This window comes from Rhinopithecus bieti, unplaced genomic scaffold, assembly GCF_001698545.2.
Source record: "Rhinopithecus bieti isolate Rb0 unplaced genomic scaffold, ASM169854v2 scaffold_56806, whole genome shotgun sequence".
In the NCBI taxonomy this organism is placed as follows: domain Eukaryota; kingdom Metazoa; phylum Chordata; class Mammalia; order Primates; family Cercopithecidae; genus Rhinopithecus; species Rhinopithecus bieti.
In genome coordinates this window covers 2,415,349-2,428,635 of record NW_016823424.1, presented here as the reverse complement: position 1 = coordinate 2,428,635, position 13,287 = coordinate 2,415,349, and the positions used below count along the sequence as shown (strand labels likewise).

At 46.7% G+C, this 13,287-nt stretch overlaps 1 protein-coding gene across 6 annotated transcripts in view; it reads right to left on the bottom strand.

The window, feature by feature from the left end:
* Positions 1–2,550: 2,550 nt before the first annotated feature.
* The window catches only part of CSRNP2 (cysteine and serine rich nuclear protein 2), a 24,573-nt gene continuing 13,836 nt past the window's right edge, over positions 2,551–13,287 (bottom strand). For all 6 annotated transcript variants that reach the window (XM_017861483.1, XM_017861482.1, XM_017861487.1 and 3 more), the window contains 2 exons: positions 9,927–10,223; positions 2,551–5,993 (listed from right to left, as the gene is read on the bottom strand). In XM_017861483.1, the coding sequence (XP_017716972.1) occupies positions 5,070–5,993; positions 9,927–10,223 (1,221 nt within the window). In that variant the 3' untranslated portion in view covers positions 2,551–5,069. The remainder of the gene's footprint in view (positions 5,994–9,926; positions 10,224–13,287) is intronic.

Genomic DNA, 13,287 nt, shown 5'->3' with positions numbered 1-13,287 from the left:
AGGCTGGAGTGCAGTGGCCGGATCTCAGCTCACTGCAAGCTCCGCCTCCCGGGTTCACACTATTCTCCTGCCTCAGCCTCCCGAGTAGCTGGGACTACAGGCACCCGCCACCTTGCCCGGCTAGTTTTTTTGTATTTTTTAGTAGAGATGGGGTTTCACCATGTTAGCCAGGATAGTCTCGATCTCCTGACCCCGTCTTGGCCTCCCAAAGTGCTGGGATTACAGGCTTGAGCCACCGCGCCCGGCCTTTCGTATTTTTTTTTAGTAGAGACTGGGTTTCTCCATGTTGGTCAGGCTAGTCTCAAACTCCTGACCTCAGGTGATCCGCTGGCCTCGGCCTCCCAAAGTGTTGGGATTACTGGCGTGAGCCACCATGCCCGGCGTATCCTGTTCTTACAGGTATTTATTATAGCAGTATCCCTAGCCTCTCTCCACTAGATGCCAGTAGCACCCCTTCACCCGCAGCTGTCATAACCAAAAATGTCTCCAGACATTGCCAAATGTCCTGGGGGTGGGGAGGAGAGAGGCAGGATTGTCCCTGTTGAGAAGTACTGGTCTAAAGGCATTCAAACTCAAAACAAAAACAGTCTACTGACCAAACACAAAGCATATGAGGGTATGTATTAGGCTTATTGGCTCCTTGTTTAGGCTAGGTCTTGATGTGGTCTGGGCCTTTGGATGTTAGGGTAGGCCTACTAATCTTGAAGCTGAAAAATGTCCGTAGAGCAGCAACTTCTACTAGAACAATCCCAAGGTGACTGGTATTTAGTACTATTACCATCTCTGAATTTTCTACTGCAGTCACATGAGAAATAGAGGATGAGGTGATACAAATATATAGTAGAAGGAAAGGAAGGCATGCGTGCAGGGGCTGAAACAAAGAAGGGGAACTTTGAGAAAAACAGCTTCTTCATTCCACCCCTCCCTGTACTTGGCTTCCTGCCTCCAGGCTCAAGCCGTATATAACAAGGCAGTTATAAGGCAGAGTGTTCCCAAGCCAAACCACTAACACTGTGGTGTTTTCAGAAACTGAGCTGTCTCTCTTGCTGCACAACGTGGTCCTGCTCTCCACCAACTACCTTGGGACAAGGCGCTGAGTGAACCATGGAGCGGATGGCGTTGTCCTGCAGTCGCATAGTACAGCAGTGCAGGAACAAACAGCACTTGCCAGCGATGTCTGTGTGCACTGTTAAGTGTGTGGGAGGGAAAGAGAGGAGCAGGGGCCATGGGCTTCACAGCATGGCACACGTGGGAACTGCAGACATTCCCTTCACAGCTAGAACTGAAACAAACCCTCTTGCCAGAGGTGGCCCACGTGAGGTGTGTCATCCCGTCCCCCTCGTAATTACTAATAGCTGGAACTGGCAGCAGCCTTTACTGGGCTTTTACTGTGATACGTTCAGTTCATGTCCTAGGAAGTCCGCTTTTGCCCCAAGTGGGAATCTTTATTTGGCTAAGGACTGATCCACTTCCATGTTAATTACATCTGTGGGTTTTTGTTGTTGCTGGTAGAGAATTTGTGGCTGGCGAGAACAGCACTTCTTTGGCCACAGCACTCGTGTCCATGCATGTACTTCAGTGTTTCCCTCCGTCCTTTCTGATATGACCAAAAATCCAGCTGTTTTGTTTTTTGTCCCCCTCACTGGCACGGGCTAACCACTTGGTTTTCAAACCCTTTGAACACCTTGACTTTTTTTTGATGGGTAACTTGCAGGAATATTCTGTTGGAAAAGATAACAGGAAGTACAAGTGATTCTTGACCCCTTCCTCAATGTTTCTAGCCTTCACTCTCCATTGTCTTTTCCGGGCTGGGATCTTCAGCGCTTCTTGCCTCCACTGTGATGCAGCAATCCAACCGTAACTGACAGTGGCTGCCTTCTTTGGGCCATGGATCACACCTGTAAGGTACTAATTACTGCCCAGCCTGGGGAGATCAGGAGAGGTCTGCATCGAGTTAGTAAGTTGGGTTTAGCTTTTGGGTGTGCATCAGTGACTTATAGTTCTGTAATAACGTACTGTAAATGCATGAAGCACTGTTTTTAAACCCAAGTAAAGACTGCTTGAAACCTGTTGATGGAAATGACTTATGCATACTCTAATCATTTTGCTGAGTCTCCTTTTACAAGACTGACATAACCTAACAAGTGGGGATTTAATTGGTTGGAATAGAACCTTCTGATGGGATGGAAGTTTTGCCGAAACTGATTTGAAGTTGATCTCCTTGCTGGACACTTTAAGATGATAACAAGGAAAAGAGAATTTCATATAGTTAATGGAATGAGAAAATGGGAGCCCAGAGTAGGGACAGGGCAAAGCTCCAACAGACACAAGCAAGGCCTGCTTCAGCTGAACAGGTATACAAGGGCATATGACCAATCCAGCTCTTGGTAGTCCAAAGAGAATATTCTATTTTTCCATCACAAAATGTTTCTATTGTTAACATTAATTCCTAACTGACCTAATTAGTTTTATAACGAAGCTGGAGAAGCATCCTTTTTCTAACAAGTAACTGAATTGTGGCCTGCCGAGACAAAGAGTAACACACCATTCTTTGAATATTTCTTTAATATTACATTTAAATATTCTCTTTAAATACAGCATTATCACAATGTAAAGAACCTAAGGGGAAAAAATTATTTTCAGAGAACCAGACAAGCTTTGGATTCACATTGAAAATACTACCTGTGTACAGTATGTGAGAAAGGAAATTGGAAAATAGTAAGAGTTGTGGTGAGAAGTCATTTATCTAGGCCTAGACTGGGGCTGAAGCTGTCTGCTTCTGTGATCAGAGGCCTAGCTTTCCTAGCAACCATGAGCTAGAATTCTGTCCAACTCAGGTAGCACCAGAAGTGAGATGGACTAGGTTGTAGAGAAGGCCTTTTGCTTGACAAGACAGTTAATGCTAAATGTTAATATTTAGCACTCAAAAGTTTGGGATCAGTGTGAATCACAACTGTAGAGTTAATGAAGGGGATGGACTTAGATTAAGAAACTACAGGTTTTCAGAAACATCAGTTATCTTATGGGTTGGCAATGAGCTTAATAATTACAGATTCATATTCCTGGTTTGATCCCAAAAGCTAATGTGTTCCTCATCGTGCAGCTGGAATCTACTTCCTAGATTAAGCTAGAGCCTTCCTGCAAAGGCAGTGTGCAGACCTCACCCTCCCCTTCTGACACAAACTTTGAAAAAGATTCTTTTCTCCATAAAGCCAAATTCCCAATTAAGCTTCAGTCCTGTGTTTGTGGGTACTAGTCTAAGGTAGGGGAGTCTAGTTCAGTTCTGGATAGCTTTGAGATCTCAGGTACTTAAGACTCTCAACTCTGTTTCGTGAGGCTAGGGGATGGGGAGAGATAAGGATTTATGTACTTAAGTTCCCCTCCAAACTAAAACCAAGCAAACACTGGAACAAATAGGAGAGGCAGAATGAACTAAACAATGTATGTGTATTAAATACAAATCCTTTCAGGCTCGAGTTTAGAGACTTCAGGGGTGAAATGCTTCTGCGACATACATAGTTTCTGTAAGACACCAGGGCCTTAATATCCCACAGAAAAGGCTTTATAAGGAAGATAAGTAGTAGTGTCTTCCCCCCAACAGTTTTTCACTCTTTTGTGTGTGTGGTTAATAAACCATACCAGAAGTAATGTATGGTGTAAAGGATGCTTGAGAAGAATAGTTTTGCTCCCTACTGCCTCCATTTTAGAACAGAGGCAAAGATTGCTAATAAAAGGAAATCAGTGCTGTTCAATGGAGGAGATCTTAGAACATAGGATGAACATGAACCATATTCCCCCTGACAGAGGTAAGAACTGAATCAAACTGAATGAGTTCCATTCTATATGCTTCAAAGGTTATAATTAGAACGTGAATCCTTTGGAATCTGGGAATTGCATGTGGCATTTAAGAACTGGTGTGGCTTCCAATTTTTATGTATCATCAAGATGGAGGGGTCCAATAAACATTTGCAATTCCTGGACTTGAACAGTGTAAGAACTCTCTAACCTGGTATGTTGAAAACAACCATGAGGGTAGATACAGGAAAAAAAGAACGAAAACTGGTTGTGACCTTAAGATTGCCACATCCTACATTCCACTAAAGCTCAGATCTCACGAAGAGGGAAAAACCTGGGTGGAAAAACAAGCACAGCACAAATATGTCATCTTTCCAAATAGCAAGCAGCCTGTTCCCGCTGCCTCCTTTGGCCACAGTTAATGCTCCACACAGGCCTCCTGTGGGATGGGTGAGCCCCAGCCGAAAGCTGCCTGACAGGCTAGTATCAGATACGTACAGAAGGCTCAGGCTCTTTATAGCACATCCCCAGCCAATCCAGCTCTTTTTCTCCAAAGGAAAAAAGATGGAGGGAAAAAAAGACATAAAGACAAGTTTAACTCTAGTACTTAAGAACATGTGGAAGAAACAATTCAAGTTACAGACCAGGAATCCCCAGTGTGGGGAACAGGTCGGAGAACACCAAACATGTCAAATATTAACCTATTTACCAAATAGGGGATTGAAGGAAGGCAGGTTAAATTTTTGTAAATTCTGGAGATTTTGTACAGAAGCAGAGATCCTTCCATTCCCTCCTCCTGAGACTCGACCAGGTGACTTTCTAGTTTGAAGTATTATGACACACCAAAATGGGGAATCAGAATAGCCACCGAGAAAAATGAGCTTGTACTCTGCCTGGGGCTTGGGAGAGAAGGGGCTTTGCCATGTTCTTCAAATTCTCACGTTCTGGTCCCTACAGAAAGACTAGCTGCTTGAGTTACCCAGCTTCTCCTGTGAGATCCTAGTTCTTTGTTCCAGTGGCCCAGAAAGCTGAGTGTTCAGCACTATGCAGCTTTCTCTGCCCCCAGGATCCCCAGATCAAGCTGGGGCTGGTCTCCTTGGTACTGTTTCCCTTTTAAAAAATACTCAAAACAATCCTTTCCCACCCATTCCCCAAAGACCCCAATAAAATAACATGGGAGCAGCAGCTGCTTCTACAGTTTTGTTTTGAAATGGTGTTAGATAAAATAAGGGAATAAATAGAGAACGGGTAAGAGGCAGGACCTCTAGCCCCTATCACACTGCCAGAGGGAGTTCTAAGGAAGAATCTTCAGGGGGCCGATCCTCCTTCTGCTGGGAGGTCTTCACCACCCCACAGCCCTCTTCATTGTCCGTGCGGAAGGGGAGGCTTGAGGGGGACCAGGAAGGGCGGAAGTCTTCATTTTCAGGCTCCTCAGGGTTACAATCTTCGGGCAATAGCGCTTCAAGGGTGGGTGTTTTCCCCACCTCTGATTTACAGAGGGCAGTTGGGTCTGTGGAGCTACAAGCCACCAGTGAGGTAACAGGGAGAGAGAAGACATTCAGATCCTTCTCCTTTGGGAAAGAGGCTGAGCCTTCTTCTATACCAGGCTCTCCTTTCACTCCCAAGACTGGCCTCTGCTCCACTTGATAATAGACCAGGGGCCCACTGTTCAAGTAGGATGGGCTGTTCACCGCTGAGGCAGTTGGGTGGTCTGAGTTCTCGGTAAAACACAGGACAGAGGAGCCTGGGGGCAGCTGAGCCTGGATGAGAATGGGGGCTGTAAGGCCTGGGCACAGCTCTTCGGGGACAGCCAGGGGCTCCTCCAGGATGCACACACCCAGGCTCTCAATGCTCGAGTCCAGGCTGGCACTAGAGCCGCTGGAATCTTCTTCTGCCTTGAGCCGCTCCAGTTCCTCTGCACTCTGCAGGTGCATCACTGCTGTCTCATTCTCAGCAATGAACTCCTGGAAGTCCTGGGTCTCAGAGCCCTGTGCTCCTGTCAGGCTGCAACTGGCAGTGGGGGAGGGCTCCTCATCTGGGGCTGCTGGGCGGCTCACCTGCCGCTTGCTCTCCAGCTCCAGCTTCATAATGGTGTGGAGGTAATGAGTCCGAACCCGGATTGGATTAAATTCAATGCGCCCTGCCATGTTCCCACAGCCATCCCGGGAGCAGCCACATGGAAAGGACATGCGATCCACCTGAGCGGGGACAAGAAGGTTGGGGCAGATGAGACAGACCTACAGTCCTAACAATGGAGATAGGAGACATCAGCTGGCCAAAAGGCAGTTGGGATTTGAGGTCTCCTTTTAAGAAGAAAAGCAACCAATTCAAAGCATAGCATGCGGTGTGAGCTAAGAGAACACTAGATGGTAGTTATCAGACACTTGCATTTCAATCCCAGCTCAGCCATTAATTAGTGGTGTGACCTCAAGAAAATCATTTATCTCTCTAGGGCTTTGTTTCCTCTTCCAAATAAAAGTAGACAAAATCACACCACAGGGTCCTTCCAGTTAGAGTCCACAGATACTTTCTGAATGCTGATAGTTTTCACAGAGGAAATTTACAAGCCTCAGAGACTTTTTCAGAACTTAACCTGGTTCACTGAGCCAACAAAAGGCTGGACCCAAGCCTATGGCCTTCTGCAATGACGGGCATGGGACAGTGAATGCAAGATCTTGCTGCTTCAAAAAAATACATTATGGGGAAACTAAGCAAATGTGCCTTAGTTTGCTAAGGTGCTAGAACGCAGGTTCACACAGTGGCCAATTTTTTAGCTACCTGCTTTATTTTCCCTGAGGATTGACTAGTTTAGTTCTGAAGCAGTTGCCAAGATAATTAACTTACAGACCAGGGATATCTGGAAAGGAGATGCTTTCTACCTCCTTATCACTTTCGTATTCCAAACGGGAAAAACTCATAAACCAAAAATAAAAGGAAAAATTAAAACCACAAGTAAGCAAGTAAGCATGTACAAATCACAATGTCTTTCTATGATAGTGACTTACAGAAATCTCCAGTCCAGTTATACCACTTTTTTTTTCCTTTGGAGACAGGGTCTTGCTCTGTCGTCCAGGCTGGAGTGCAGTGGTGCCATCATGGCTCACTGCAGCCTGCAGCGATCCTGGGCTCAAGCAACCCTCCCACTCAGCCTCCTGAGTAGCTGGAACTACAGGCACAAAGCACTACATCTAGCTAATTTAAAAGAAGTTTTTTTGTGTGAGACGGAGTCTAACTCTGTCACCCAAGCTGGAGTGCAGTAGCATGATCTTGGCTCACTGCAACCTCTGCCTTCTGGGTTCAAGCAATTCTCCTGCCTCAGCCTCCCGAGTAGCTGGGATTACAGGCACCCACTATCACTCCCAGCTAATTTTTGTATTTTTTTGGTAGAGACGGGTTCACCATGTTGGCCAGGCTGGTCTCAGACTCCCGACCTCATGATCCGCCCGCCTTGGCCTCCCAAAGTGCTGGGATTACTGGCATGAGCCACCGTGCCAGGTCCTAATTTTTTTTTTTTTTTTTTTTTTTTTTTGAGACGGAGTCTCGCTCTGTCGCCCAGGCTGGAGTGCAGTGGCGCGATCTCGGCTCACTGCAAGCTCCGCCTCCCAGGTTTACGCCATTCTCCTGCCTCAGCCTCCCGAGTAGCTGGGACTACAGGCGCCTGCCACCATGCCTGGCTATTTTTTTTTTTTTTTTTTGTATTTTTTAGTAGAGACGGGGTTTCACGGTGTTAGTCAGGATGGTCTCGATCTCCTGACCTCGTGATCCACCCATCTCGGCCTCCCAAAGTGCTGGGATTACAGGCTTGAGCCACTGCGCCTGGCCACCAGGCCCTAATTGTAAAATTTTTTGTAGAAATAGGGTCTCCTGGCTGGGTGCAGTGGCTCACACCTGTAATCTTTGGGAGGCAGAGGCAGGCGGATCACGAGGTCAGGAGATCGAGACCATCCTGGCTAACACAGTGAATCTCCATCTCTACTAAACATACAAAAAGAAATTAGCTGGGTGTGGTGGCAGGCGCCTGTAGTCCCAGCTACTCGGGAGGCTGACGCAGGAGAATGGCATGAACCTGGGAGGTAAAGCTTGCAGTGAGCCGAGATCGCGCCACTGCACTCCAGCCTGGGCGACAGAGCGAGACTCCGTCTCAAAAAAGAAAAAAAAGAAATAGGGTCTCGCTATGTTGCCCAGCCTGGTCTCAAACTCCTGGGCTCAAGCAGTCCTTCCACCCCAGCCTCCCAAACTACTAGTTACAGGTGTGAGCCACCAGGCCAGGCCCAGCTACATCAATTCTTAGAACTGTTATCAGGTGTGTGTGTAACAATAACTCATTATGGGACTTTGGTCTGAAAAGCAGTATTTAGCCAGATCTACCACAGTTATTTGTTACCCAGCTAAAAATAAAGGGTTAGGAGAAATCCAATCACAAGGACTCAACATCTACACCCTCAGTAATTAAGTTCCAGACAAATTTCATTCTTTGGGATGGTATTGTCGTCTTCAACTGAAATGTGTCTTAAACTGTCCCCCATCAGAGGGCCAACAAGGGGCCAGGCACGGTGGCTCATGCCTGTAATCCCAGTACTTTGGGAGGCTGAGGCAGGCAGATAACCTGAGGTCAGGAGTTCAAGACCAGCCTGGCCAACACAATGAAACCCTGTCTCTACTAAAAATACAAAAGTTGGCTGGCCATGGTGGCTCACGCCTGTAATCCCAGCACTTTGCGAGGCCGAGGCAGACAGATCACAAGGTCAAAAGATTGAGACCATCCTGGCCAACATGGTGAAATCCTGTCTCTACTAAAAATATAAAAATTAGCTGGGTGTGGTGGTGCACGCCTATAGTCCCAGCTACTCGGGAGGCTGAGGCAGGAGAATCGCTTGAACCCAGGAGGCAGAGGTTGCAGCGAGCCGAGATTATGCCACTGCACTCCAGCCTGGCGATAGAGCAAGACTCCGTCTCAAAAAAAAAAAATTACAACAATTAGCTGGGCATGGTGGTGTGCACCTGTAATCCCAGCTACTTGGGAGGCTGAGGCAGGAGAACCACTTGAACCCAGGAGGTGGAGGTTGCAGTGAGCCAAGATTGCGCCACTGCACTCCAGCCTGGGCGACGGAATGAGACTCCATCTCAAAAAAAAAAGGGGCAGCCAAAAAGAGATGATACTTTCTCTTTCAGGTAACTATGTTTTAAGCTCTGCTAGGCCATGTCTGATCCTGAATTATAAAGCTCTGAAAACTATTTTTATTTTTCAAAATTGGAGTAAAGGTACTAAGAATAAGTGTTTGCAGATAGAATCTATAGGCCTGCATCATTCTCTGCTAACTTTTTGAGACAGGGTCTTGCTCTGTCATCCAGGCTGGAGTGCAGTGGCACATTCATAGCTTACTGCAACCTATGCCTCCCAGGCTCAAGTGATCCTCCTCCCATCTCAGCCTCCTGAGTACCTGGGACTACAGGCCGATGCTACCACGCCCAGCTAATTTTTGTATTTTTTGTAGAGATGGGGTTTAGTCATGTTGCCCAGGCTGGTCTCAAAATCCTGGGAGGCAATCTGTCTGCCTGCCTCAACCTCCCAAAGTGCTGGGGATTACAGATGTGAGCCACAGCACCCAACCCTGCTTCCTTTTATCTCAAAGAATCAGTATTTAGGAAACCGTTACTAAATGTTAAATGTACTAACTCCTCTTCATCCCTTTGCTAACAGCTGCTTCTTGTCACCTCTGAGAAATGAAACAAAAAAAGATGAGATACCTCCACAGCCTAAGAATCCTGTCATGCTTGTTTTCTTTTAAAGAAAAAAAAAAATTTTTTTTTTTTTTTAAAGAGACAGGGAATCACTCTGTAACCCAGGATGGAGTGCACTGGTGTGAACTCAGCTCACTGCAGCCTCAACCTCCCGGACTCGAGATCCTCCTACCTCAGCCTCCCAAGTAGCTAGGATTAGAGGTGTGAGCCACCGTGCCTAGCCGTGTGCTCTTTGCTTACTCTGTTGATGGAGGAGGGTTGTGGAATTGGAGAGTGTTCACAGCCATAGGGAAAGCACCCCTGAATGGGCCTCCCATGTTCAGTGGCACCCACACCTCACCACGCTGACCCTGGTGTAGATATACTATCTCAGGCCAACTTGGACGGACCTGGCATTTAATCCCAGCCTGGCTGCAGGCACACGCTTCTGGGTCACAATACAGTCGGCAGTCACAACCACATTCTTCCCGTGACAGGCGGATGGCTCGAAGTTCTTGCTTCTCTTCAGCATCAATGCGGTGGACCCCAGAAGCCCTCAGCAGGGCCCGTCGCCGTTTGGTGGGCAGAGGCTGCAGGAAGAAGTAATCATCCACCTCCACATTTTCCACATCAATATCTTCATCTGACACATCATCCAGCGTCAGGCCATCGGCCTCCACCGACTCCACTGTCCCATTCTTGGTCAGCTGCCAAGAGACAGGAAAGGTTAGCCTCATAGACATGAGTGGCATGCACCTCCTCAGTGACCATCCCAGAGCAGCGCTGTCCCTTGAACTTTCTGCAGTCATGGGAACATCTGTGCTGTCCAAAATGATGGCAGCTGCTAGCACATGTGGCTACTGACCACTAGAAATGCGGCAACTGGAAAACTGTCATTTTATTTATTTATTTTTTTGAGAGAAGAGTCTTATTCTGTCGTCCAGGCGGGAGTGCAGTGGTATGATCTTGGCTCACTACAACCTCCACCTCCTGGGTTCAAGTGATTCTCCTGCCTCCCAGGCAGTTGGGATTACAGGTGTGAGCTACCACGCCTGGCTAATTTTTTCTAATTTTAGTAGAGACAGGGTTTCACTGTGTTGGCCAGGCTAGTCTTGAACTCCTGGCCTCAAGTGATCCACACACCTCGGCCTCCCAAAGTGCTGGGGTCCACTGTGCCAGCCCAATTTACATAATTTTAATGAATAGCCATATGTGACTACTGGCTGCTATATTTACTAGCACTGGTCGAAAGAATAAATCCAGAGTAGGAAGATGGGAAATCTTATGCACCATGACCTTTCTGGGTCCAACCTTCTCAAAAACCCGTCTCATCTTCCCTCCTACACCAAAATCTATTTCCACAAACATACCCTCCATTTCCAGACACGTGTCCCCTAATTTACGCTCACTTGCCTTCTAACACACAGAGAGAAAGGTACATGACTGGATGATGCTTGGATATATAGAAAAATGTGAAACACCCTTCAACTTGCACCCACTGCATGCAAAACTATGTTCTTGAAAAAAAGGGCACATTGAAGTGTAGTAAAAGGCTACCAGGTCTTCACCAATGAACCCAAATCCCCAGTGTGGACAATTATCTGCGCATGCACTTAAAGAGCTCCATTTTACTGTCAGGAGAAAAAGCAAATATATTAACAGGTACTAAAGAAAGCCCTTAGCTGAGAAAATATGTATTCCTTCTCCTTTCTAACTTTTTTGTTTTTTTGAGACAGGGTCTCACTGTCGCTCAGGCTGGAGTGCAGTGCGTGATCTCGGCTCACTGCAATCTCCGCCTCCTGGGTTCAAGTGATTCTCCTGCCTCAGTCTCCCAAGTAGCTGGGAATAACAGGTGCCCGCCACCATGCCCAGCTAATTTTTGTATTTTTAGTAGAGACGGGGTTTCACAATGTTGGCCATGGCCAGGCTGGTCTTGAACTCCCGACCTCAACTGATCCACCCGCCTCCGCCTCCCAAAATGCTACAATTACAGGTGTGAGCTACTGCACCGGGCCTAATCCTTTTTTATTTGACTTCAAAGAAAAGCTGTATGTGAGGAAAGGTGGTATCAATAACACTGAGTGTACTAGGTACAGGCAGAAATCTGGGTTTTCTGGGCTGGGATGGATAGAGAGCCAAGAAAGGGAGTCTCGGTGGAAGGACAGATTGAAGACAAGCCGTGGCTGAAAGAGTTCTGAAACTCACTAGAGAATTCAAGTAAAGAAAATGAGGCCTCATAATCCCTGGGGCTCTGGAAGCTGCTAGCAGGATGAAAGCCACGTGACTGGAGCCTTTGGTTGATTTCATCAGACAACCACAGAGTAGAGCTGGTAAAGGGACAACTCCTGGGAGAGACGTGATGCAACAGACTTGGGTAATCAGCTACACACCTGGTTTTCTTGTTTGTTTGTGGGGGAGGCGGTAGAGAAATGAAAAGTAACGTGGGGCTTCTGGAGGTTCCCTAGTCAGTGGTTTCAGTACTAGGCAGGCCAACTACAAGGGCCTTTCTGTGGATCTCAGGATTGCTCCTGTCTACATCTCCAGGGCTGACCTCCCCCTAAGCATCCCCTTTCTTACTGTCCTCTCACAGGCCAGGGATTAGAGATGTAACACAAGGACACTCATGTAGATGTGAGAATTTAAATATCAAGACAGAAGTGGCATTTCAAATCAGTGCGAAAAGAGTCTTCTAGTTATTAAATGGTATTGGAACAACTGGATATTTTCTGGGGGAAAAAAGATTCCCAGTTTATACTGTTCATGATAATGAGCTCCATATGGGTAACAGGCCAAAATACAAAAAATGAAATAAAAATATTAGGAAAATTATAGTTAAAGTTGCAGAACACCAAGCAGCTGCTGGAACAACCCCAAAGGAAGACAAACATTAGATGGTACATGAGAGATGCAGCATGTACATTTTTTGAAACCAACTGCCTCTCTTACAGAGGGCTAAAAACAGGCCTGGGGCAGTGGCGCATTACTGTTATCCCAGCACCTCTGAGAGACTAAGGGGGAAGAATCGCTTAAGGCCAGGAGTTTGAGACCAGCTTGGGCAACAGAACAAGACCCTGTCTCTACAAAAATTGGCCGGACACGGTGGCTCACTCCTGTAATCCCAGCACTTTGGGAGGCCAAGGCAGGTGGATCAATTGAGGCCAGGACTTCGAGACTAGCCTGGCCAAAGTGGCAAAACTTCGTCTCTACTAAAAATAAAAAAATTAGCCCAGCATGGTGGTACATGCCTATAATCTCAGTTGAGGGAGGCTGAGGCACAAGAATTGCTTGAACCTGGGAGACGGAGGTTGCAGTTAACCAAGATTGTGCCACTGCACTCCAGCCTGGGTAACAGAGAGAGACCCTGTCTCAAAAGAAAAAAAAAAAAAACTTACAAAAATTAACCAGGTGTGGTGGTGATGCAGCTGTAGTCCCAGCTATTTGGGAGGCTAAGGCAGGAGGATTGCTTGAGGCCAGAAGTTTGAGGTTACACTAAGCTATGATCAGGCCTCTGCACTCCAGCCTGGGTGACACAGTGAGATGCTGTTTCAAGAGAGGAAAAAAAAAAAAAATCTAAGCAAAGAATAAACGAGCTAAGGTAAAGCAAGGGCTTCCTCTTGACATATAAAGACAAACCTGGTGCAGTGGCCCACACCTGTAGTCCCAACTACTTGGGAGGCTGAGGTGGAAGGATCACTTGAGCCCAGGAGTTTGAGACTAGCCTGGGCAACAAAAGGAGACCCCATCTTTTTTTTTTTTTTTTTTTTTTTTTTT